General features: G+C 44.3%; 2 protein-coding genes across 5 annotated transcripts in view; one reads left to right on the top strand and one right to left on the bottom strand.

Moving 5' to 3' along the window:
• Nucleotides 1–56: 56 nt before the first annotated feature.
• On the bottom strand, nt 57–8,381 carry adck2 (aarF domain containing kinase 2). Its single transcript, XM_061823218.1, has 9 exons — nt 8,231–8,381; nt 7,211–8,123; nt 6,999–7,145; nt 5,377–5,505; nt 4,241–4,336; nt 3,009–3,278; nt 2,812–2,940; nt 2,687–2,740; nt 57–2,307 (listed from the first exon to the last, which is right to left on the bottom strand). Exons 2-9 carry the CDS (start codon nt 8,066–8,068, stop codon nt 2,167–2,169), a joined length of 1,824 nt encoding a protein of 607 aa, XP_061679202.1. The 5' UTR covers nt 8,069–8,123; nt 8,231–8,381; the 3' UTR covers nt 57–2,166.
• A 237-nt stretch (nt 8,382–8,618) lies between these two features.
• The window catches only part of si:dkey-82f1.1 (DENN domain-containing protein 2A), a 46,899-nt gene continuing 28,313 nt past the window's right edge, over nt 8,619–27,204 (top strand). Inside the window, exons 1-3 of one of the 4 annotated variants that reach the window (XM_061823203.1) lie at nt 8,619–8,684; nt 10,188–10,313; nt 13,159–13,300. The gene's annotated coding sequence lies outside the window, so the exon portion shown is untranslated. Of the gene's footprint in view, nt 8,685–8,739; nt 8,822–8,952; nt 9,015–10,187; nt 10,314–13,158; nt 13,301–27,204 lie in introns of those variants that run through there. The other 3 variants (XM_061823202.1, XM_061823204.1, XM_061823205.1) reach the window with 3 other exon arrangements.

Genomic DNA, 27,204 nt, shown 5'->3' with positions numbered 1-27,204 from the left:
GTACGTTGTAATGTAAACAGCTCATTAAAAACATGTTTTCTGCCCGCCCCCAAAAATCTTTACAAACGTGAAAAACTTAAAAACAAACAACAACAAAAAAAAAAAATCACTGTACCCCAATTATTTACCAAATAATTTCAAGTTAAAAATAACCGACTAGAAACCACCGGAGCTGTCATTTATCGCAGCAAAAGGGCAGACCTGGCATCTGTAAAGCTGACGTTAAAGGAAAAAGATGGAGAGAAGATAACAGGGCAGGTAGCCGTTCGGTGGCATTACCAGAATGCAGAATCAACATGCTATCTATCTTTAAAGCTGTTTACATAGAAAAGATGACAGTTGCCAGCATGATACAGTATATTTTCTTTCTTATTTATAAAAGATGATATCCTAATATATAAGTAGCAATGTGTTTTGTTTTGTTTTTTTGATGATGATAACGGCTACAGTGAAGAAAATAAGTATTTGAACACCCTGCTATATTGCAAGTTCTCCCACTTATAAATCATGGAGAGGGTCTGAAATTTTCATTGTAGGTGCATGTCCACTGAGAGAGATAATCCAATAAGAAAAATCCAGAAATCACAAAGCACAATTTTTTAATGATTTGTGCGATACAGCAGCAAATAAGTATTTGAACACCTGTTCTACCAGATGGAATTCTGACCCTCTTAAGACCTGTTAGTCCGCCTTTAAAAGTCCACCTCTACTCCACCATATCCTGAACCAGATGCACCGGTGTGAGGTCGTTAGCTGCATAAAGACACCCGTCCACCCCATACAATCAGTAAGACTCAAACTTGTAACATGGCCAAGACCAAAGACCTGTCCAAAGACACCAGAGACAAGATTGTACAATTCCACACGACTGAAAAGGGCTACGGAGAAATTGCCAAGCAAGTTGGTGGGAAAAAAAGGTCCAGTGTTGGAGCAATCATTAGAAAATGGAAGAAGCTAAACATGGCGGTCAATCTCAATCGGAGAGTTAGCCCCATGCAAGATATCACCTCGTGGGGTGAAGAATCAGCCCTGGACTACACGACAGGACTTGGTCAATGACCTGAAAAGAGCTGGGACCACCGTTTCCAAGGTGACTGTTGGTAATAGACTAAGTTATCATGGTTTGAAATCATGCATGGCGCGGAAGGTTCCCCTGCTTAAACCAGCACATGCCAAGGCCCAATGACCGTTTGGATGATACAGAGGAGACATGGGAGAAATTTTTGTGGTCAGATGAGACTAGAATGGAACTTTTTGGTCATGATTCCACTTATCGTGTTTGGAGGAAGACGAATGATGAGTTCCATCCCAAGAACACCGACCTTACTGTGAAGCATGGGGGTGGTAGCATCATGCTTTGAGGGATTTTTTTCTGCACATGGCACAGGACGACTGCAGTGCATCAAGGAGAGGATGACCGCGGCCATGTATTGTGAGATTTTGGGGAACAACCTCTTTCCCTCAGTCAGAGCATTGAAGATGGGTCGTGGCCCGGCCTTTCAACATGACAATGACCCGAAGCACATAGCCAGGAAAACCAAGGAGTGGCTCCGTAAGCAGCATATCAAGGTTCTGGCATGGCCTAGCCAATCCCCAGACCTAAATCCAATAAAAAATCTTTGGAGGGAGCTGAAACTCTGTGTTTCTCAGCGACAGGCCAGAAACCTGTCTGATGTCGAGAAGATCTGTCTGTAGGAGTGGGGCCGAAATCCCTCCTGCAGTGTGTGCAAACCTGGTGAACAAGTACAGGAAATGTTTGACCTCTGTCATTGCAAACAAAGCCTACTGTACCAAATATTAACATTGGTTATCTCAGGTGTTCAAATACTTATTTGCAGCTGAATTACACAAATAAATCTTTAAAAAATTATACATTGTGATTTCTGGATTTTTCTTATTGGATTATCTCTCTCTCAGTGGACATGCACCTACGATGAACATTTCAGACCCCTCCATGATTTCTAAGTGGGAGAACTTGCAATATAGCAGGGTGTTCACTCATTTTCTTCACTGTATATGAACAAATGTTTTTTTTTCCTCTCGTAGCACTAATAGTGTTTGTCCATGAATGAATCCTCCATTTTTGAGTGTCGGCAAGTGTCAACAGGACAATAACAATCGATCCAACTTCGTTGAGGTATGTAAGCATCAATGTGTCGTGTTGATTTATACAAGTGAGGCACAGTTTTTCAGCAGCAGCGGTTTGGCCAGCTCCAGGATGTCCAGGTTTGGGTCCAAGGAGCGGCCCAGCCCCTCCAGCACCATGATGGCGAACACGATGGATGCAAAGTTACTCTCCAGCTTCACCTATGAAACAAAATGCATCACCCAAAAAAAGCTTTGATTAGAGTCATACATTTTCTTTGCTGCTTAGCCTCACGAGGGTCCAGCTGTCAACGGGCAGAAAGTGGGGTTCACCCTGAACTGGTTCCCAGCCAATCACAGGGCACCTCGAGACAAACAGCCACAATCACACCTAGGGGCAATTTAGAGTGTCCAATTAAATGTCGTATGTTTTTGGGATGTGGGAGACAACCGGAGTGCCGGGAGAAAAGCCACGCAGGCACGAGGAGAACATGCAAACTCCACATAGGTGGGTCCGGGATCGATCCCGGGACCTCAGAACTGTGAGACCAATGCTTTCCAGCTGCCGCCCATCATACTTCCCTTTGGTAACATTCTTTACCTTGTGTTTGATGAGCAGGCCGAAGACTCTGGAAAGCAAGTCAGCGACCTGGATCTGTAACGCACAACACGTGAAATGACATCCCAAAAATACGAGGGAACAAGCCCAAGAAAAGGATCACTTACTTTTCCAAGGGAGAGGGTGCTGCTGAGGGCTACGTCCACCAGGTCCGCCATGTCCTCCTTGAAGCGCGCCACGTCTTTGCACTCGTTGGCCCGAGCGTGATGGAGGATCAGCTCTGCTACCGTCTCGCCCTGAAGACACAAAGAAGAGTTGTTGGTCGACAAGGAATCGACACGAAGGAACGCGCCCCTCACCGTACCTGCCGCCGCACCACGGCTGTAAAGACGGCCTTGAAGTTGTCCAGGTCGTGGCTGCTCAGCTGGGCGACGATGCCGGCGTCCAGCAGCACCAGTTGCAGAGGGCGCGGCTCGGGCCTGACGCTCACCACCACCGTGTCCCACAGGTCGGTGAGGGTGGTCTTACCGCCGTCTCCGGCGGGCCCGTCTGAGGAGCCTGAGGGTGGGCCGCAACACTGCACCAAGATGTTGCCTGGATGGAGATCCGCGTGGACGAAGTTATCCACGAAAACCTGCCATAGAATAAAAAATACGGTTGTGTTCAAAAGGACAGCAGTTTTTTTTTTTTTTTTTTTTTACAAACATGAGTACAGATCAAAACCATAAACAGATATGAAGCGCTTAAAAGGTGGAAGGCCAAGTATCTATAAAGAGGAGGATACATGAGAGAGGCTTCGATGGAAACGGGACAAGCCGAAAGGAAAGAAGAAGAACTGTATCAGTTATCGAAACACTACTTCAGCACTTATGGCTTTATGAAATCTGCATTTTGTTGCCTGGTATTTGTGAAATGTGCAATGACAAAGTGGAATCTAATCAAATCGGGGAAATCAGAGAGAGAATTGTTGAGATCCACAAGTCTGGTTCATCCTTGGGTGCAATTTCCAGACGTTTAAAGATGCCACGTTCATCCGTTTGAACAACGATACGCAGGTATAAAGGTCATGGGAATGTTCAGCCATTACACCGCTCAGGAGAGAGACGGGTTCTGTGTCCCAGAAATGAAGGTGCTTTGGTCCGCAATGTGTGAATCGGCCCTGGAACAAAAGTTAAAGACCTTGCGAAGATGCTGGGAGAAGTGAAATGAGTCCTGCGCCAACATGGAATAAAAGGTCAGTCACTGAAAATGAAGGCATTACTGCTAAAGAAAAATAAAAAAATGCAGAATACAGTTTGCAAAAAGATACCAAGACAGATATCTTAACTTCAGAGAGCAGCAGAGTACTGTACTATATAAGGCTGAACTGCAAAAACTCAATGAAGTCTTTTTTTTGTGTGTATTGGGAACTTAACACATTATATTCTCGTTCAAAAAAAGAGAAGCAATCTTTAAAATACTTGAAAGAGAAAAATATTCTGTACTGTACTGCAGATAGTAATTTCTACCCAAACAAGAGTTCTTTCTGGTTTGTCACGTTTGGTTTGCAAATTATTTCATAAGCAAATGTTAAAAAAAAAAAAATTGCGGCCTCACCATTTTTAGCAGGGTGTCGACTCCCATCCTGGCAATCCTGCGTTTCACCTCCTGGGGGGTCTCCGCTCTCAGGTAGTCGGAGATGGGCTCGCTCTCCTGGACGGCGGGGGAAAAAAGACGACTCGGCGGGATTGTTTCCAAGCGGGATGCGGTAATTGTCTTTTTGTCCCGCCCCTCGATCGATTGGGTGGGGTCCACAGCCTCCACGGGCGATAGTCTAGTTCTATATCTCCAGGGAATAGCTACAGTTTAAGTTGCTATGTTGTACATATCCATCCGTTTTCTTTAGCGCTTATCCTCACGAGGGTCGCGGGGAGTGCTGTAGCCTATCCCAGCTGTCAGCGGGAAGGAGGCGGGCGGGGTACACCCTGAACTGGATGCCAGCCAATCGCAGGACACATCGAGACAAACAGCCGCACTTACAATCACACCTAGGGGCAATTTAGAGCGTCCAATTAATGTTGCACGTTTTGGGGATGTGGGAGGAAACCGGAGTGCCCAGAGAAAACCCACGCAGGCACGGGAAGAACATGCAAACTCCACACAGGCGGGTCAGGGATTGAACCTGGGACCTCAGAACTGTGAGGCCAACGCTTGTTGTACATATGTACACATGCACGGAGTTGACCTCAAAGTTCTGAGGACCGGGGTTCAAATCCTGGCCCCGCCTGTGTGGAGTTTGCATGTTCTCCCCAGTTCCTGCGTGGGTTTTCTCTGGGCACTCCGGTTTCATCCCACATCCCCAAAACATGCACTAAATAGAGACTCTAAATTGACCCTAGGTGTGATTGTGAGTACGACTGTTGTCTGTCTCTATGTGCCCTGCGATGGTCTGGCAACCAGTTCAGGGTGTACCCGCCTCCTTCCCAGTGACAGATGGCATTGGCTCCGGCACACCCGCGACCCCTTGTGAGGATAAGTGGCTCAGAATATGTGATGGATGTTTATACCCAGCGCTTTCTTTTTTGTCTTTGTTGTCAAACATCAATCATCATCAGAGAGAAAGCCAAGAAACTCCAATGTGACATAATAAAAGTGTTCCGGTAGAAAAAGGCTGCAGAACCTTGATTCTGTTGGACCTACAGCCAAACAGGACAAATGGGGGGGTCCTTTATCGTACGTGCTCGTGTACTCACTTCAAACGTTTCAACTAGAACGGTCCGGGTGACGAAAGGGCGTAACGGAGTGGGGAACTTGACGTAGTCCACCTTGCGGAAATTCTCGCGGAAGTGCTCCATGTTCTTGGCTTCGTAACGGAGATCGATCTGGAACAAATGAATGCAGCTCGACTTGACTGTGTACAAACGGCAACCCCCCCCCCCCCCCCCCGACATTTACACGAGATTTGAACCGACTCTTGCCAAGTAAATTAATAATTGACACTTTAAACCAGGGGTGCCCAGACCTTTTTTTTTTTTTTTTTTTACCCTAAGATCTACTTTTCAAGTAGCTAGCCTCTCGTGTGCTGCCTAAAAGAAACCAGAGGCTTCTTCTTTTCATTTTTACATTTTTTACAACGCATTGAGCACCCCTGCTTTAAACCCTTAAATACACCACAAACTATGATCATGAAACACTTTAATATTTCAAACTCATCTTACATAACCATGTACATACGGTAAAGATTATCCATAATTTGCACAAAACCCGGGCCACACTTATGTTCACCTCCTTCACATACAAAGATGTATCAATTCCAACAGATGGCGTCGATACAAATGACGATTTTTTTACAGGGTTTTGGCCCCATCTGGTGGCATCTTAGAGTATTACAGGAAAAATCACGTCAACGTTGCTCTTCGGGGAATAATCGAGGACAGTTGGGGGGGGGGGGGGGTAAAAATGCAACTAAATTTGCAAGTAGCGAAATGTGTGTGAATAGAAAAGGAATAACTGAACATCCTTGACACCAATTAATACTTTTGCACTTTATCAGTTTGGGGTTTCGGGCCATCCTTTGCCATTATCGGAAAGCGTCTGAAAATCTGGGCAGGGGACGGATTTTTCAATCCACAAATTTCACTATTAATTTACACTTGTTATACTGTACCCTATATTTAATCATTATTAATAATTAGTCCAAACGTTAGCTTTTTTTAAAAAATGACTTCGTCATTCAATTTTGGTAAATGACTTTTTCTACAATTAAAGTCACTAATTATTTATTTCAGGTCAATTGGCTAGTAATAATCCATCCATCCATTTTCTTAGACGCTTATCCTCACAACGGTCACGGAGAGTGTGAGAGCCTATCCCAGCCTATCCTGTTTTAACAACTATATTGTAGACTTTATAATGATAGTTAAATTGTGTATAGTTTTGTGTTTTGTACTTTGATATTCATATTAATGTGTAATGTAGTCTATTGGTGCATCCATCCATTTTCTTAGCCGCTTATCCTCACAAGGGTCGCGGGGAGTGCTGGAGCCAATCCCAGCTGTCAACGGGGAGGAGGCGGGGTACAGCCTGAACTGGTCGCCGGCCAATCGCAGGGCACACGGAGACAAAGAGCCGCACTCACAATCACACCTTGGGGCAATTTAGAGTGTCCAATTAATGTTGCACATTTTTTTGGGATGTGGGAAGAAACCGGACTCCCCGGGGAAAACTCACGCAGGCACGGGGAGAACATGTAAACTCCACACAGACTGGTCCGGGATTGAACCCGGGACCTCAGAACTGTGAGGCCAACGCTTTACATCACGTTCAAATGATTCTGTTGAAATTGAAGTTTTCACCGAGTACGTGTATTATGTACCTGCTTGGTCATGAGCTTCTCGAACTCGTCGACGATCTCGCGCAGGCTGAGCCACTTGAGTCCGGGCAGGCAGTGCAGCAGAAAGCTGGCGGCCTTCATCAGCAGCAGGTCCGTCTCCACTAGCCGCCTCAAGCCCGGGTGGAGCACCTTTTTGGCACGACGGCAAGGGGTCGTTCCGCGCGGAAAACGTCCGGAGATGGCGACGGACTCACCTTGATGGCCACAGGTATCATGTGATCCTTCTGAGCGATGTTCTGTTCAAGCAGCGTCTCTCCGTCGTCCTTGCTTCCTCCCTTCCAGAGATTCCACACCGAACTTCCCATTCCGCTCAGACCAGGGATCTCCCACGCTTGCCGGAGATCCTCCCTCTCCATCTCCTCCACCAGCGTCTGGAAGTCCGGGTCCTCCACCTGGTCCTTGTTGGCCCAGCCGCGGTAAACCTGCGCCACGCACCCCGAGCCCACCGGCTCCTTGCTCTCGAACGCGAGCACCTTCTTCCAGCCCTCCCCGAACGCCCTCTCGAGACACTGCTTAGTGTGGGCCCAGGGGTGAGGACGTACCTTCACGTGCAGCCGGGAGAAGCGGTCGCAGAACTCTGGAGGGAAGATGTCCCGCCTGGTGCTGGCCCACTGCCCCAGCTTAATAAAGGCCGGGCCCGAACTTTCGGTCACCCACAGCAGGGCGTCCAACCAGAACGAGGCCCAGCGAGTGGACACGAGCGCCAAGGGGTAGAGGAGCAGGATGGGGGAGAATTTCAGGAACAGCACTACCGCACGTAGGCCCAGGCGGAGGAGAAAGACCAGTTTGTGCACTTGAACCTTGGCAAGAGACTTCCTGTTGGTGATGCGGACCGGCAGAGACGCTTGTTGGCATTTGGCCGAGGACGCGCTGGCCGTGCCCCAACACAGCAAAGCCACCTTGGGGATGTTGATCAGAATCTGCCTCCTCTTGAGCAGGCACGATGACGTGGAAGTCCGGAGGAGTCTGATTCGACCAAAAAGGTTTCCTCTTTGGAGATTGGACCTCAGGTTGACAAGAACCGCTCTCGCTCCTAAAACCGCTAGTGCCATTGCACCGGATCACGTGTGCAACTACTGGACGGTAAAAACTTCTTTTAATGAGCACCTAACATAAAATATGACAAATTAGGAGAAAACGTTTAAACATAATTCCACCTTTAGGAGACCGAGGTATCCAACATTCGCCACCGTTAACATATAAAATATATTTACCTATGCGAAATACACAATAATAGCCTAACTGTTCTTGTCGTATCGTAATTCCCCTCCTGTGTTGCAAGTGTTTGTTAATATTATTTTTGGTAATACCGCCATCGCCACGAAGTCCCACGGCAACGACATTAATACTGCACCGTACATCCAAACAATGACAGAGGCTACACTTCCGTGTATGACGTAGGCTTCCCGTGACACGTGGCTTATCGTTAAAGGGACACCCCCCCTCGAAAAAAAAACAAACTAAAAGAACAAAATACAAAAAAATTGACTCAAAACGACAAAATACATTACACTCATTAAAGTTTATTTTTCTCATTACGCAAAACTGTCGAAAGTAAAAAAAAAAAAAACGGAAACAAATTGAAGCTTACTTGCCTCAATTTGTTCAAGGCGACACGTGGTGGAGAGCGCACGATCCATGAGATGTTTTTGAACTTTTTGCTCGAAGGTAAATCAAAAAAGAACAAACATTAAATTTAATAATTTCCACCCCCCCCCCCAAAAAAAAAACAAACTGCTACTTCAAGTTGCACTGACGACGCCTCTCCAACAGATAGCGACAAACAACGCCTAATTTCCTTCCAGGTCGCCTCATAATTTTACCAACTTTCCTCTCTAGTGTGTCTTTTGTTTGGAATTGGAAATATAAATAAAACAAAAAAAACATAAAATAAACATTTTTTTTCGAAGGACGGGAAAAGGAAGGGCTTGTTGTTAGCGAGTAGTAGCACTCCTGGCGATGCTAATCCAATGCTTACGCTAATAGTTATATGAACAGGTTAGCATTATGGAAAAGACCCCCACGACTCTGAACTATTATTAATTAGTATATTGGCTATATTATTGTTAAGTCTAATAGTGCACTAGGCATCTTAATAATCTAGTGTGTAAAACTACATATTGTATATATACTGTAAATATGATGAGTGGCTAGAAAAGTGATCTAGTACGTTGTGTATATATAATATAGCTTATGTTATGGGAGTAGTATGTGAAAATTCGGAAATATTGTTGATTTTTGTCAATATAATGGAATGTAGATTAAAGGTAAAGGTAATGTGTTGGTAACTTCTTTTTAAATATGTACGTGTAAGTGGGTAATTTATTACCAATAATTATCTGGGCTACAATTTTACTTCTTCCAGTCTCTTCATTGGGACTTTGTTTTTGTGTGTATGTTTGTTTGTTTTTCAAACAAGTGTGCTCATGTTAAATCTTAAATGGGACTCCACATTGGCCTTAGAGTTGACATACTATGGAAAATTTATTTTTTATTTTTTTAAATTTTGCAAACAAATAGTTGGGCCTCTGGAGTGGCTACCCATCTATCATGTGTTAAATAAAACAATCGAGTAAATCTTATCAGCCTATTTCTGAAAATGTATCTGACCCTTCTGCACTTCAACCCCATTGTTACCTAATAGTGACATCAATTAACACAACATCCCACATTGAGGTTTTCCATCACTCATTTGGTAAGGAGAAATGCCTTTTTTTGGTCCCAGACTACTATAATTGCAAGAAATAGGCCGTAAAATATTTTTATGTTAGATGAAAGCACCCCACAGACATGTGGGAACCGTACGAATTAATCCCATTACTTGTATATATATCCTAAAGTCACATTGGGAAATGAAAATTAGGGGTAAACATATAACTCTGTGGTGGTCCAAATGTGTTTTTAAAAGGACAATTATGGACCAAATGACTCTAGGTGTATATTGCTCATAAAATAGCAGAGCCTTTGTAGTTCCATGTGTTGTGGATATGAGTGGAAAGAGCACAACTTCCTGAGAGGATACTCCTTTTTCCTGACTATAATTCCTATCGAGTCCCTTTGGTGTATCAAAGCTCGGTTGGTATGGTGGTGAAACGGTCCTGGGTCATTATGGCCAGGAAATGAAGAGGCAGGGCCCAAAAGTTGATTGTATTGTCTCCTCTGCTTTAACAGGAGCTCTTGCACGGAACCTCCGACGAGAGATGGGAACCTGGTCCCGCCGTCTTCCCAGTCCCGGCTCGTTCCCCTGTCCTAGAACCCCAGATGTAGGCCTGGTCGAGGACACTGCAAGACAATAAGGTGGGATGAACGCCAAACAGATGTTATTCCCACCACCCCTCCCCTCTATACTCTTAACCCGCTCCCCCTCATTCCCACCATGTCTATTGATGGACACGCTAGGCTTTTTCTTTTTTTTTAAAGCTCGCTTGCATTTCAAAGGCGGGGTCGGGCCTTTTCGGTTCAGGGTTCAGCAGGAATGGAGACTTTAATGAAACGGCTCGATGAAGACCCATTAACACGTTCAGAGATTTCAATACCGAACACAAAAGCTGAGTGAAATGTGATCCAGATGCACGTGTCCATCCGGTACAGTGGCAAATTCCCGTTTACTACCATATTCATTCACACATGTGGTGGGATCCAATACTGTTGCACCAAAATCTTCTGGGGTGCTAAAATCAAAGCGACCATTAAATCTGCAATTTGCTTATTGCCAGATGTGATTTTAGATTTATAAATTCTCTTGGAAGGCAGTGATGCAGTGAGAAAGTAGATTTTGCTTTGAAAACTTTAACGCGATTCGAACTGGTTACTTATACAGGGAGTCCTCGGTCTACGACTGAGATCCGTTCCTACAGTAGAGACTTAACTCGAATTTCGACTTAAGTCCACCATTAAAGTCAGAATTTACGTCAAAATAGTTTGTATAAAAAACAAATACATTGAAATAAACAAGATGATGTACTTAGCATTACTGCTGAGAGGCGGATGGAGAAGAAGAAAGGGAGGCGGTGCTTGGTTATTGCGAAGCAACCTGGTACTTAATCCTCTCCATCTCGGCAAGTATCCAAGAACCTTGTTTTGTGATCATTGGATCTGACATAGGAATGGAACCCTTCACATGTGCTAAAATACGACCTATCTCTTTAATAATTGTCACCACGATCGACCGACTGAAGCCTTGGTGGTGTTGGTGTCTCCCCTTTCTCCAATCTTTTTATGATCTTGAGCTTCGGTTCCGTGGTAGTGAATTTTCTTTTGGCTGCAGAAGCGATGCTAAAAGACAGCTTTCTGCTTTGGGGCCATAATGTCTAAAAAGGAAGTCGAAAAATGCGAAGATACTTCCGGCGCACAAACACGGACAAGCATTAGCCATACAAAATGGCGGATGGGGGACGGGCGTTGTAAAACGTCTTAGGTCGAGAACTCCCTGTATACCAACAATTGTGCCAAATATGAGCATTTTACCCCGCTTCAGATCAAAGTCAGCCAAGGACAGATTCTTGGTTGTCTTATCCCGAGCAATTATTTTGTGGTGTAAGGTGTCTGTTAAAAGAGATCTTTTTCCCCTGGATGATCTGCTTGGAGAGCAATCAGGGCTGACAAATGTTAAAAATGACAAATGTTAACGGAATGCCCGTATTTTGTTACAGAAATTACTGAACGTTGACTCTTAACGGCCGTAACACTGATTGTTCTGGTATTGGAGAAAAACAAAAATCCAGTTTGACATAACTGGGGTGTCCGTATCAAACAGCTGCTTGGTGCAAGCCATTTTATTGCGGCCCTTGGCAACACAAAAGTGTGACAAACTATTGTTCAAGCATCCATCCTTCCATTTTCTGATCCGCTTATCCTCACAAGGGTCGCGGGAGTGCTGGAGCCTATCCCAGCTGTCAATGGGCCGGAGGCGGGGTACACCCTGAACTGGTTGCCAGCCAATCGCAGGGCACATTGAGACAAACAGCGGCACTCACAATCACATCTATGGGCAATTTAGAGTGTCCAATTAATGTTGCATGTTTTTGGGATGTGGGAGGAAACCGGAGTGCCCGGAGAAAACCCGCGCAGGCACGGGGAGAACATGCAAACTCCGCACAGGTGGGGCCGGTATTGAACCCGGGACCTCAGAACTGTGAGGTCAAAGTTTTCCAGCTGTGCCACCGTGCCGCCATCATCCAATCATGACCTATCAAATTCAGTGTCACAGCAGTGTTATTTGTTTGTTTGCAAAATAGAGTGCAAAGTTTTAAGTTTGACATTTGAGACTTAAATAATCTGCTTGCATAGTCATGCTATTTTGTGGTTTTTTTTTTTGTTTGTTTTTGTTTTTACCAGGGTTGAAAACAGAAGTGGCAAAAGTGACTTAATCCATAGACACAGATACATACATATTTTTGATAGGACGTCAAAATCTCCTACACTGGTCCTTTGAGTCAGGCTGCACCAGAGAATGCATGAGACGTGTTTATTTGTAGCTTAGATAGATTGATAGATGAGCGAGGAATTCCCGCTGCGCCTGCTGTTGTTCATCAAGGAGGGCCCTGTTTTTCTGTGACGTCACTCAACATTCAGCACTTCACCAGGATTTGTCCCTCTTGTTGACCAGTCCAAAGTAAACAAGATAAACATGTAGGAAATAGGAAGGGGCGCTTCTTCTATTGGCTCCCATAGGAGGAGGTTATTTATGAATATAGTCGTGCCTCTTCCTGGTCTCTATTGCTGTGTTTTTCCCATTTTTTTTTCGCCTTCCTTTTTTTTTTTTACACAAGACACTGGTTTCCTTGACGACCTGTGCTCCAATCCCCTGTCCAGCTGCAGATTAGTTCAGCAGTGAGGGGGTTTAAGTTTTGGTGGGAGGAGTTGAGGGGTAGGGGGGGTAATGATGGAAAATAGACCAGGAGGAGGGAAAGAGAGAGAGAGAGAGAGAGGGAGAGAGATGGGGAGGGGGTGGCCTAAGGAACGCAGCATTGGGAAAACTTTGAGGAACAGAGAGAGAGAAAGCGATAGGTAGAGAAATAAGAGACAGAGTGGAAGGAAACTGAAAAAGACTGTCAACATCTGAAGCCGCGTTCTGATCAGAACGAGGGATTTTCCCAACTTTTTGTCTTTTTTTTTTTTTCTTCAAACCCCGGCGGGACAGGCCTTGGAATGCCTGCCGAGAGACGCCGGCGACAGCGGCGTACGGCGTGAGAAGGATCATGCGAGACGCGGATGCTGCGTTCTGCCGGGTCAGGTTACGCAAAATGAGGCACGCTCCATCAGGGCTCAGCCAGCTCGGAAAGGTAAGGAGGTTGGGGGGTATCCATGTTCCGTTTGGGCTGAGACTTTTGAGAAATGAATGAAAATGTGACCCAGGTGAGCTCCACATGGATGACAGTCCCTGCTTTTACTTTTAACAGTGCTTCATCCTCATTCAGTGAATTTGTGCACGTGAACCACACACACATGCACACTCAATGGACGCATTCTGTAAATGAAAACATTTGGATAAAAGTCAGAGCGCATGCTGAAGCCATCACAAATTGGCAGGTTAAAGGAAGGAGGAGGAAGGGAAAGAGAAGGGGCGGGGGTGAGCATTCTTCACAAGGAACAAAAGCAGCTCTTCAAGCAGGGCCCCTGCGCCTGCATTGTTGCGAGGAGACACAGTCAGGCGTGGAAAGCTCTCCTGGGGAGTTCACGGCGTGGAAAGCTCTCCTGGGGGGGGGACGCACAGCAGTTGTTGCTTCAGGTGATTGGATTCGACTCACTAAGGAGTGGAAAACGCTCAAAAATGGACGCACCGTCACAGTTCGTCAAGTGCCCTGTGGATAAATAAACGCCTCCCATACATTTGTTAAAATAGTGAATGTTGCGAATGCCAATTTCAGGAGGAAACATCTACTGTACATTAAAGCTAGACATTTTCATGACGTAATTGCATGCATCTGGTTTGGACGGTGGAAGCTCCAAAGTTGAACACCGTTTTTCTGTTATGAGGATGATTGCTTTCCGAGGAGTTCAATTTCAAATTACATTTTCCTCTCGGAAATAATGTCCAATGTGTGAATTTGTTCTGGGCTCAACCAAGAATAAAATATTTAGAGGGGGGGTCCTAGTTTTAAGACATTCTCAACATATCGATGCTTCAAATGCAAAGCTCTTGCTGACAGGCTGCACGGTGGTTCAGCTGGTAAAGTGTTGGCCTCACTGTCCCGAGGTCCCGGGTTCAATCCCGGACCCGCCTGTGTGGAGTTTGCATGTTCTCCCCGTGCCTGTGTGGGTTTTCTCCGGGCACTCCGGTTTCCTCCCACATCCCCAAAAAAACGCAACATTAATTGGACACTCTAAATTACCCCTAGGTGTGATTGTGAGTGTGGCTGTTTGTCTCGATGTGCCCTGCGATTGACTGGCAACCAGTTCAGGGTGTACCCTGCCTCCTGCCCATTGACAGCTGGGATTGGCTCCAGCACTCCCAGTGACCCCCGCGAGGATAAGTGGCAAAGAAAATAGATGGATGGATCTTGCTGACAGATTCAATACCAGCATTCTTCCCTGTTCTCATCATCCAAAGTGAAAGCCGTCAAATTCGGCCATTTTTGCCCTTGTGGTAACTTGTTTGGGAAGTCGCCACCACCCTACCCATCCCTGAGGACTTGCACGCCACCAAGACAAGAGTGGTCAGGATCCTATTGGACCCTCCACATCCTGGCCACCAGATCTTCAGAATCAGAATCAGGTTTATTGGCCAAGTGTGTAAAAACACACAAGGAATTTTTCTCCAGCACTCGGTGCTGCCCTGGTACTTCCAGCTCCTTCCCCCGGGTAGGCGCTGCCGAACAATCCAAACCAAAACTAATAGTGATTCTGGAGGCTTCTTCCCTTTTGCAATGAAATTCTTGAACAGCTAACTTCCAATTTCACTGCAACATGCTGCCAATTTTCTGCCTTGAGTTTGTTGTCACATCCTGCTGGGCCAATTAGTATTCGTATTGTATACAATAGACAATCGCATGACTAGTCACTTTAAACTCAATCAACCAATCAATGGACAGAAATATATCTAATGTAACTCACACAGTATTACTTCAAGTATGCCTGTACTCCCTCTAAATAAGGAGCCCACCAGCCCAATATTTGCGCAAATCACACATCTGGAAAACGTCCAAGTCACTGACTGATGAAGTGGCGTGATTCACATGAAAGTCACTTCATGACATCTGGCTGCCACTGCACAGGAAGTGATACATTTTTAGAACTTCGGGATTTGTTCAGCATCTGTGGTCAGCGTCGGGTCACGTGACATCAGTGCTGAGTGGACACCAAATCTGCGTCAACAAACCCACGCATGAACTGCGATAACACGAGAAATGAACACATCCATATGTTTTTTTCCACTGGTTATAGAAAATGTGATTTCCTTTCCAAGTACAGTAAATAAAAAAAAAATATATGCTGCTCAGTTTTGTTCAGTTTTCCATCTTCATACAAAGTGCCAGCAAATTCTGCTGTACTCCAGTCCTATAGGTGTCAGTAATAAAACATTATAAAATGGCTGCTAACTGCCACATGGCAAACTTCTTTTGTTTTGTTTTGTTTTTCTTTTTTTTGCTTCAAGTGGTGGGTCACTACCACTGATCTAAAAAAAAAAAAAAAAAAAAAAGAAGACTGGATAGCGCATACACATTGAGTGGTTTGTTGATTGGTTGAAGCCACTTGGCTGCCATTTTGGTACTCCCAAAACGTGTGGAGGACATTGTTTACAGGTTGGATTATGGTGGGGATCAAAATTTGGCATGTGGAATTAAAACTGGTCACGTGAGCTTGACATTTTTTGAGTTCTGGTAACATGAAGGACTTTGAATTCGACTTGGTAAGCCAAAAAATGCTAAGTGCAAAGGAAAGACATATAACACCGTAACTACCAAGAAACCTTGCATATTACCACCGGCCCGATTTCTGTGACATGTTAACTTTTCCCAAAATATGCTGTTAAGCACTATCATCACAACATAGCAAAAAACTAAGCATTTTTTCGTCATAAAACATTACATTTTAAGTCAATCAGTTAGATATATTTTGGAAAATAACGACTTGCAATGGGGAAATACATGCTAAACACATTGTTCATCTGTTGTCTCTGTGATGTCCTACTTCAGACAAAAAATTTAAACTTATTTCCTCACATTTGAAAATCAAATTCAATTTGCAGAGTTCTGCATGATGAAATTCATCAACAATTTCAGAGCAAATTTGTTTTCCTGTTTATCCACTGATTTAAGATTTGGAAAATATTTACATCGCTTTTTCACAAAAAAATGTTGGCCTAAAAAGGTGAAGCCGAGAGTGAACAGTGAATAACAACAACCGTAAACAAAACTTTGTTCAAGTGAATTAAGCTAATCAGAAACTAAAAAACCCTTTACAAACAAACTTCAACAGTTTCAAAATAAATCTTTCTAATTACCTGTGGAATGTTTTCTCAAAGCCACGAAACTGGTGAGTAATGCAGTTCATCGCTGTCGGTGAACAGGTCGGCATGGTTGTTGTGGGAGTACCAACATGGTGGATGGTGACTTCAGTTTTGGTGGCCAATGAGCCATCAACTAATTTTTTATTTTTTTTTTTCAATAGATCAGTGGTCACTGCCCTACTTGGTCCCCAACTTGAGCAGATAGTGACAAAAGCAAATCTCGGTCTGGATTTTCAGTAAAATGTAATGGCTCCTGTGTAGCAAATTCACTTATCATTATCAAAACATAAACCCTCACCTTAATTGTACCAAAATCGGCCCAAATTTGAGCATCCCAACTCCTTTCTGATGACGATCTGCAAAGGCACGATTATCATATTTCACCGAAAGCTTATCCTTGAGCGATGATCCTGTGGTGCGGGGGAAGTGTGTTTTGAGCGATCATTCATAAATGTCACTCATAAATGTCAAACCTATTCAATAATTACTGTCACAAATCCAACGTGTATGGTCAAACCACTGAAATACCGGACCGGAGATGCATTTGCGGTGTGCTGTGTTATCCCAAAAACCTTCAAATCCGCTCCATTAACCACATAGGCCGCAAAACATCACATCATCTTTTGTATTTGCAGTAGCATGTCGGGATTCGCACATCAGGTAGTAACGCAGAGAAATATTCACAAGTTATTTTCTTTCAGTGTGTTTTGAAGCCTCCCCTGCTTGAATATGACACACATCGTCACATCTGTTCTTAAACAGTTGTGGGTCTTGCGTCCATCTTTGCCAACGTTACGGCATGCCCCGTCCTCCGTTGGCTAGCTGTTTTGAACGGCAGCTATGACGTGTAAGTGCCGACCCAGACCAGATTCTTATCACTTAGCCAATGTGATCCATTTCTTTGGCTGATTTTGCGTGATTTATAGCTACCAATAACAAGAGTGGGACAACAGCAGCGAAGGTGCGCCTTGATTTCGGTACACAAATTTCTACTCCATTTTAAATGTGACTTGAATGCCCCCCCCCCCCCCCAAAAAAAAAAAAAAAAAAAAAAAAAACACTGGTTTTTGCAGAACACCAAGTAGTAGACTCAAATTAGGTTGGAAGTTTACTGTGGAGAGACGGTTGGCAGACGTGGAGATAAAGAGCCAGGGACCGTCTGCTCGTGTGCAGGGTTGTAATAAAGGGGCTACAATCTTGTCATGCCTCGCTGGAGCGGAGCCATTGTGTGTCAGAGTGCGTCTGTTGTTTACGTTCAAGTCCGGGGCACTGACTAACTGTCTGCAGTGTATACAGATTGTTGTGTGCTCGTCACAGTGTTCCCGTCTTCATGGCCTCTGGAGATTTTAAGCATATAGCTGTACATGCAGTACATGGATGCATATACGTCTATGAATCTGTGTGCTTGTTGGGTAAGCGTGAATAAACAGTGACAGATGTTTACTCACTTGCTAAGTAAGTAAATCATCTTTTTTTATGGCTCTTTCTATCATGAGCGGGGCTGGAGCACTGCCAGGAGGGGCGTGGCCTGGTCACCGCTATGGACGGTGCCACCTCTGGAACTCGTCACAGCTGTTGCGCATTTGGCATGTTAATTGACCATGTATTTATGTTGGAGTTTTTGTCACGGGCATTGGCCAGTTCATTGAATTTGCACCGGGTCACCGGGTACGGACATTACTTCTGCAATAAATCCCACTGGACATTATACCTCTGTCTCGGAGTCCTGCATTTGGGTCCGCCCCCACATTGTTGGTACGTGACACTTTCTTTGTGACTCTTTGAGTGTTTTAAGTTGTCGACCTCTGGCTTAGTTCCTCATAAACGAAAGGATCTGGACAGGTTTGAACAATTATATACTTCCAACTTTGGGGGAAAATTAAAGGTGGATAGTAATTGTGGATGAGTGCAGAAGAATCTAAGAGCCCTGACCTCAAACCCGTCAAACATTGTAGTCTGCAGAGTTGGGCCCAACTCCACATTTTCTGCCCTTTGGAACACTGGATTGGGCAAATGTCTCAATGTGTTTGTCTCTGTAGTGTGTGTTAGTGGGTGCAACCCGTTTCTTTTTCTGTTCTTTTCTGATTAAAAACAACAGTCACAGCAGGGCCCGAGTAGGTTCCGACCCTTTGCACGCCTTCCTTCCCTTACAGGAACTGCTCATTGACGGGCACTCAGTGGGGTGGCCCGCCGCCATCCTCTCTGCGAGGTTGTGCTGTTGTTCCCACAGCGACACTCTGAAAAGACCGCGTCCTGCAGGGACGGCGAAAGAATCCTTGTCCCTGAGTAGATATTATTGGGGTGTTTTCCGTCTGTCATGTTGGCAGATGGCCACGATTTAAGCCATGATAAAAAATAAAAAATAACCCCCCCAACACACTCGTGGACATGGATAATGCACACTATATTACACACAACATTGTCTGAGTCCAAAGAAAATAGATGCTTTGATATAAACATGCAAGTGGAGGTGTTCATGAAGTTTAAAGAGACTTTTGTTTGTCAACAGATAAGAACATGGCACAGACTGCCGGAAAAATGTAACATTCTATCGACCATGTAAGAGTCTACCTTACAGCTTTGAAACAGATTCTGTGTACATCATAAAACCTCCTTTTTGATTTACTTAAGTTTGCTATTTTTGAGTGTAATCGCCACACAGAGCCAAAGACAAAAGCAGGACACAAAAAGCAATTTAACGCTATGGTGGGCTACTGAATGGATGCCTTGTAATGTGGCAATTTGTAGTCCAGAGGCTTGAGATTTTGCTTTGAATTCCCACTTAAATGACCTCAAGAGTGGTTAATGTTTGGCGCTTCCACTGAGTCAGGGCAATGCTTGGATAGAGACGCAAAGACAACGTCACTTACAGTATGATGGCCGGAATGTCGGTGGAGTGTGCCAGAAACATCACACAAACAACCGGGATGATGATGATGATCACAGCCACTGAAAATATCAGTTTAGTTTCTCCGCATTGTGACCCAATTTGGCAGCAAACGTACTCCATTCAACACTTGCATGTAACTTGGAGGAGAGAACTTAGAGACTGAACATGCATTTATCCTTTGCGGAGCGGCGCAGTCCTGGTTGCGGAGAAGAAAGGCTGCCGTCTGGAAAGGAATGCGGCCATCTGGGTTCAAAGTGGCCCTCAAACGTGGCCGCACAGCTCTTTGATTTCATCCCGGTTTGCCATATTGCGGAGAGCATTCCAAACAAAATGGGAAAAAGGTTAACGCACGCTTTTGCTAGTTTGGCTTTCCTCAGTGTGCCCACCGCAATGTTTGAGATGGAAACGCTAAATTGTTTAAGTAGTTCCAGACGCACGTTTTGAGGGTTGAATGCTGAGAATCAGTTTCTTGATAGGCCGTTATGGGTAGAAACTAGAGTGAGGCTAGCTACAATACAGTGCAGACTTTCACCACGGTAAAATGTTGACAAAAGCCATTGCCATATCACGCAATGACGACTTCTTCTGTACAATTTTTTAAATTAGAGCAGGCGGAATACTTTCATCACTTATCACCGAGTGTGTGAGATTGTGTGTGTACTGGTTACATTTTATTCAGGGTTAATGTTAAAGCTGCAAAAGGTGGATTAGGGGTGAAGAGTTTGCTGGTTAGTGCTGGAATAGACCTGAAATGTGGGTTACAATCAGGAAAGGAACAGCAAAAAGTTGTTCAGTTGTTGACGAATGCAGGTTAATCTTCGGAAAACTATACCAGAAGTGTCTTTGATATTTTAATGCTGAGATCCGACATCAAGTCCTGCTCAGTCTTTCCTTCTAGCTTATCTTTTGGATTTCTATCCATCCATCCATTTTCTATGATTCCCATGTCTGATTAGGATCAAAGAGGACTGAGGGTTTTGACATTTTTGCCATGAAAGACTCTTTGCCTGTCCCGACTTCAAATACGTGGAGTCAACAAGCCAGAGCAATGGTGAATGTGGTAAGGAAGTGAAGAAACGGGTCCAAGCAGGTTGGAACAATTGACGGAAGGTGTCTGGTGTGTTATGTGACAGAAGAGTCTCCGCTAGGGTGAAGGGCGGAGTTTTGGTTGTCGGTCGGAGTGAGCAGGTTGGATCGGAATAGAAATGAGCTCATTAGAGGGACATCCAAAGTTGGATCTTTTGGAGACAAGGTTCGAGAGTGCAGACTTCGATGGTTTGGAGATGTCCAGAGGCAAGAGAGTGAGTATATTGGCAGAAGGGTGCTGAGGATGAAAACTGCCAGGCAAAAGAGCGAGAGGAAGACCAAAGAGAAGGTGGATGGATGTTGTGAGGGAAGACATGTTAGAGAGGAAGATGCACGAGATAGGCTTGGATGGAAAAAGATGACATGCTGTGGCGACTTCTAACTGGACAAGCCGAAAGGAAAAGAAGAAACACTCTTTGTCTGCCCATGTTTTCCTGCAAAGAAGGCAGTGAACACACCTTTAAATCATCTTTGTTGAATTTTGACATTAATTATTAAGCTTCTCCTTGTTCAGTGTTGGCAGAGGTCTAAATTTGTGGTAATGTCTTGAATAGAATCATTATGAAAGACATAATATCCCTAAAGCTCTTATGAAAAGTACTTCACAGCAAAACAGTTAGCACTGGACACTTGAGTTTCGTGCTCCACATATAGTCTCCGAGTTACCCACATTCAGCAGGAATTAACATGTTTTATATGAAGTAAACGCTTGGCAGTGAATGTAGAAAACCTCAGAACCTTTTGACTCGGGTTTCCCAGATGTAAACCGGTGCATTCCCAAACAAACCAAGAGGCATGCTAACCATACACTCAACACCCTTCTCCATTTGTCTCAGTCCATTTTTTTTTTTTTTTTTTTTTTGGCTCAGCCTCGCAGATGTCGGTCAACGGGTGTGCAGAGGTCAAAAAAGTCGCCTCTGACTCTGGAGTTTACACTCCGGAAGTGCACTTTCCCAAGCTCTCGCCTCATCGGGTTCCCCCGGGATGCTGGGTGGGAATGACAAAAATCTGTTTTTTTGGCTCAGGCATGTCAGAGAACAGCGACGTGACCGTAAGGGAGCTCTGGTGGGAATTTGCAACGAGGAAGCTGTTAGAAAGAGAAGCTGAGGGTACAGCAAGTTAGATGGACGAGTTTGGCTTTATAGCTCAGTTCAAGAAACTGTGGCCTGGAGAAGAAATCTGATCTGGAGCCCAGAGGATAATGTCAGTGAGCAGCCAGGTTGTTGAAAAGATCTGGAGGTCTACCTTCAGGTCCACATCCACTGTTGCTGGGAAGGAAGGTTTTACTCTTTGAAACCAGATTTCCAAAGCCTGTCAGTACAATGTAACGTGAGTTCACTTGATGTACTGCTTGGTGCGTTTCCCACCTGGTTGTTACATTTGCCCATTAGCCGTTGTTCGGCGCAAAGGTAATAAGACGTGTCATCAGGGTCTTTAATGAGGTTGCGTGGGTGGTGAACGTCACAATGAAAAAGTTTCGAAGGAATCTGTAGCACCCAATATTTTAAATGAGTTTACATTAAAATTTATCACCGCCCGCTAAACAGCGCGGCCGTTTGCCAGGAACAGCGAGACATTCTCGTGATTGGCGAGAGTTCCTGTCAATGGCCACGCTCACTCTGCAGCTGCGCGAACAGGCGGGGGATCAGCTAAAGGACTGGAATAGCCAGAAACCAGTGGACCACATTAGAACTCTTTTCACCTAGCATCAAGAGATTTACTGGGAATGTTTGTTTTTTAAAATTTTCAGAACTTTATTTCTGAAACGACACTCTTGATAATAGAAGAATATTCACCTGAGCTTAGCATGAAGTAATAAACTGAACCGAGGTCCAGTACCTCAGTCCAAAACATTTTTTTTCAGTGTCCTGGTAGTTGGAGATTATTATGAGTAGTTATTTGGCTGACTGAGCAAAAATGTTGGTTCTCATAAACTAGTTTAATGCTGTTACTGGTTCTATTTTGACTATTTTTTATTTTGAGCTCCTGTTTTTGTTCCATTGCTGTTTGCTTGTTCGTTTTCTCAACCAGCATTGATCTCAATGGGAATTATCATCATAGCAGTGGTGTTCAGGGGGCCTTTTGCATCCTGGCATCCATTTTTAGCGGCCCTTGGCATATACTTAAAATAACATTTGACAAATCCTGTTGTCAACTATTTTAGTTTGTATTTGTTACAGGCTATAACTCTGAGAGATATGATAAATTATGTTTTGCTGATATTTTATGGGGGTGGCACGGTGGCTCAGCTGGAAAGTGTTGGCCTCACAGTTCTGAGGTCCCGGGTTCCATCCCGGACCCGCCTGTGTGGAGTTTGCATGTTCTCCCCGTGCCTGCGTGGGTTTTCTCTGGGCACTCCAGTTTCCTCCCACGTTACAAAAACACGCAACATTAATTGGACACTCTAAATTGCTCCTAGGTGAATAGCTGTTTGTCTCAATGTACACTGTGATTGGCTAGCAACCAGTTCAGGGTGAAACCCGCCTCCTGCCCGTTGACAGCTGGGATCGGCTCCAGTACTCCCACGACCCTCGTGAGGATAAGTGGCAAAGAAAATGGATGGATGATATTTTATGCGAAGATCCAAAGAAACACTTGAAGAGTTTGTTTTCAAAACGTGACATAGGCATTTTTTTCAGATTTACGAAACTCGAGTTTTTTTTTTTTTTTCAGATTTAAATGCCTATGTCACGTTTTGAAAACAAACTCTTCACTTTCAAACCATCCACTCATTTCAGTCTGGCTTGTCCTCCCTGGGTCACGGCATCATGGAGCCTATCCAAGGTCACTCTGGGAGAGCGCCAGGGTAGATCCCGAACTGGTCGCCAGCCAATCGCAGGGCATATATAAACAAACAACCATTCACACTCACAATCCCACCTTCGGCCGATAAAAACAAGAAAACATTTACATTCATAAAGCCTCAATTAAGAGTGATCTGTTTCAGATGCAAATCACAAATTGCAAATGACTTTCTGCTGCGTGTCACATGAATCATCTTAATGAAGTAAACAGGCCTTCAAAGATTTTCAGCTTCCGATGTAGTCTGCGCTTGATTTGGTTCTGTCCATGTGGGACACAGGACCACCAAAATTCTGATAATCCTAAAGTTTTTGTCCGATCACTTTCAAGTGAAAGCTGATGCAGCAGTTTTTCAAAATTGAGTAAAATATAAATGATATATGATTGCTTGATGGATTGGTTTTAGGTTGATTCCTAAATAAAAAGACTGTCAAATGGCCCATCTATCTTTTGAATCTTTATGCGGCCTTAGGAGGAAAACCTTTGGGCACCCCTGTGTGACAACATGGATTCTGATCATAAACGCTCAGATACAACTGTAGTCGGTCTTCAGGTTCCCGCATGCATTTCTTTTGGTTGAAGCCTTAATGTCTGAAGCTCTTTGCCTGCTTATGCCTCAAAATGTGGAGTTGATTAAATCTGACACAGACAGCGGTGTTGTATGAGGATAAGCGGGCCAAAATAAAAGCGGTTGAGAGGAGGGCCTGAAAAACCGTTGGCATGGGCCCCCAGTTTGTGGAGCCAGTGGGATAATTGGGAGCAGACTGGGGATGAGTTAAGGGATCAGTCGATGGGATCTTTTCTGACAGTCAGGAGGAGGAGTCAACTCCTCATCTGTGAGGAGATGTAACGTGATCTCCAAGATGGAAAGCAGGAAGAGATTTGTTTGTTCTGCCCAATAGATTTGTCCTCTTTCTCATCTGACTTTCCTTCTATTCTCATTGGATTTATTGGTTTAAAGATGTTTATCATCCAGAAAGGAGCATTTTCATATTTGTTGAAGTGCACGTAATTGCAAGGTTTTACAAGCTCTGTGTGTTTGTTTTTCTTCTTCCTAACGGTATTTATCTCTCCAAAGTGCATCGTTAGTCAGCAAGTGAATCATTTGCACTCAGCAAACTTTGGAATGGAAGCTACGAAGTCCAAATAGAACACAAGACTTACCCATTAAAGGCTCGTGGTTATAGTGTTACTGGAGGACCATTTGTAAACTCTTACAGGTGTAAAAGCACCACAGGAGTTGGGCAAGTTTTCCTTCCGTTTTGTATCATTTTTATCTTGTGGTAACTAGCCTTTATGAATTAAAGGTTAGCATGAAGTTAACAAGTCAAATTGCGAGCAATACTTTTTATTTTCTCTCTTTGCAGCCTGAACTTCCATTTCCGACAAGACGCAAAACACATCCATTGTGTACCGGTATAAAGGCAAACAAGAAAATAACTAGTCATTATACTGCGATCATGACAAGGCTGCATTGGTGTGGCATCGGTTCGAGCTGAAGCTCTGTTGTGTAATTTGGTGTTTGTCTTTGCCATCTCCGAGATAATCATTTAGCCCATTCTTATAAATCTCACTGGAAGAGACTAAAATAAACAAAAAAAAAAAACACCACCAACAAAAAACCCCCACTATAGTATGTGTGCTCAGAAATGCAGTAATTGTGTTGGGAGTTCCTGTCTGTTCATACACGACTAACCAGGTTTCAGTGCTGTCTGATGTCCATCCTTTTCTAACAATGAAACTAGAGGATGGTGAGCGCACAGCGCAGTGGTGCACAGGAACTATTAATGGTTTTGGACTGGGTCTTAGCCTGCATGCTCCATCAGTTGATGGAACACATCCAGTGCAATACCAATAAATGTCCCGATTGCACACACATCCAAGAGTTGGCCTGTTTGGCTCATGGCCAAACCCTAGCTACGAAATCAGCTTGGGAAAACAGTGGGGGCCCTCTGAGCAGGACAGAAACCCAATCAGAGAGAGTAAAAGAGAGCGAGAGACTGCTGAGCTGAGAGAAAATTCCATTGTTTATTTGCCTGAAAACCCCCTCCCCCTTCCCTTGCATACGTCCCTTCCTTTACCGTAAAGCTTTCCTCCGCTCCCTCTTCAGGAAGCTGAAACAAAGTGGTGTGCAAGAACGACTCTTGGCCAAATTGTATTAAATTGATAACACTCAAGGATTTGGCGCTGGCCAAAGTGGACCACATCATTGCGGGATTGGGTCATCTACTCGGTGTGGGTGCACAAAGAAAGTAAAGAAAATAAATCTTTTCCCCCTCTTTTACATTATATGAATTCAATTATGGCCTATCATGTTGCTCTACTTTTTTTTAAAATGTAAAACCACACTTTTTTGCTTTCCGTGTGTGGTGCAAAGTTTGCACCCCGGCCGAAAGTTCTGAAATGCAGCCAGCGACTTTTGTCCTTTTTAGGCATGTGAAAAGGAGAGACAAGAGAGCAACGGTTCAGTTTGGTGGGGAGGAAGCGCGGGACGATGAAGTCACGTTTTAGCTGTTCTTGCATGGATGGCTGGTGCGATGGAGTTTTGGATCTTTATGAGAAGCAGCTGTTGGGGAGGGAAGCAAATCACTGACAACAACCCAGAAGCCTGATAAAGCCAGCTACGGAGCACATCGTGCGACTGCATTGGCAAAGCCTTGACGCTTTATCACCAGACATTAACATCAACAGAAAATACACCATGTGCTGGATGGCGGTTGAAATCCATGACGCACCAGACTGACTTGAAGCCGCGTACGCGTGCATCTAATTGGCACGAGTCGGCTCTTGCCCTCCCCTTTGTCAGCAGCGTTTACAGCCAGTGGAGCATGCGGAATCTGTCAGGGAGAGTAATCGCTGTCTCAGGTGATCGCTGGGTGAGCGTCAGTGAAGTGAAGCAGAGCTCGAGCAGGTGAAAAGGCACACATCCAATTTTTCTTTTTCATTTCCCAACCTTATCTCCTGTTATCTTTTCACCCAATGATGTGTTGTTTTCATCTCTATTTGTCAGATCACTAGAAGGAATATGAAAAAAAAATTAATGGAATCTTAAACTGGATTTAATTCAAGTTACGCACAAGAGCTTTTTTTGGTCACAATTCAGTCATGGGGGGGGGGGGGGAATGAAGAAAAAAAAACAGGAAATTGTCTATCCTTAGATTTGCATTAGGCCTCTTCCAAATGTGGATAAAAATCAGATATAGATGAGATGCCCACCAATCCGATTATAGCGAAGGTTGGCGCTTCCCATGTGAATGCCACGCTGACATCATCCAAATACCCACATTTATCTGCCCAATCAATACATGTAAGATGTAAACATTTTACAGAAAACACACGCAAAGACATATTTTTTCGCACTATAAGGCGCACCAAAAAGGCGTTAATTTTCTCAAAAGCCAACAGTGCCCCTTATAATCCGGTGCAGTTTATATATGGATAAATATTGAGCCTTTTGTGCAGCTCTATTTATTTGGATGCATAAAGTAACCCCAGCCTCTACTGTAGTGTCTATTCTATATATATATGAAAAATGTCTTAAAATAGGCCATTCATTGAAGGTGCGCCTTATAATGCGGTGCGCCTTATAGTGCGGAAAATGTGGTACATGACTTATTATAAGATCATTGATTAGAATCTGCATCATAAGTGCACCAAGTATTAATTTGGAAAATAACTGTCCTTCGTGGCCAGCATGGTAATTTAAAGGTTACTTGATTTTAAACTAATATGATACGTCACTTCACACAGTACAGTATACTACTGTAGACAGTCAAATATACTGCAGAACTGCTGTGTAAATCCATCCACCCATTATCCAAGCTGCTTATCCTCACAAGGGTCACGGGAAAGCTGGAGCCTATCCCAGTTAGCTTCGGGCAAAAGGCGGACTACGCCCTGAACTGGTCGTCACACAGTCGCAGGGCAGATATCGACACCATCACAGAGCGGGAATCAAT

The sequence above is a fragment of the Syngnathoides biaculeatus genome, chromosome 6 (genome assembly GCF_019802595.1).
Source record: "Syngnathoides biaculeatus isolate LvHL_M chromosome 6, ASM1980259v1, whole genome shotgun sequence".
In the NCBI taxonomy this organism is placed as follows: domain Eukaryota; kingdom Metazoa; phylum Chordata; class Actinopteri; order Syngnathiformes; family Syngnathidae; genus Syngnathoides; species Syngnathoides biaculeatus.
This window is presented reverse-complemented; position numbering and strand designations above follow the sequence as displayed.

Excerpts from the sequence above, each read along its gene's own strand:
- adck2 (XM_061823218.1), bottom strand. The coding sequence starts at position 8,068 with ATGGCACTAGCGGTTTTAGGAGCGAGAGCGGTTCTTGTCAACCTGAGG. Across the intron at positions 3,279-4,240 it reads TCGACACCCTGCTAAAAATG|GTTTTCGTGGATAACTTCGT; the intron begins GTGAGGCCGCAA and ends ATTCTATGGCAG. Across the intron at positions 2,308-2,686 it reads GCCTGCTCATCAAACACAAG|GTGAAGCTGGAGAGTAACTT; the intron begins GTAAAGAATGTT and ends TTTGTTTCATAG.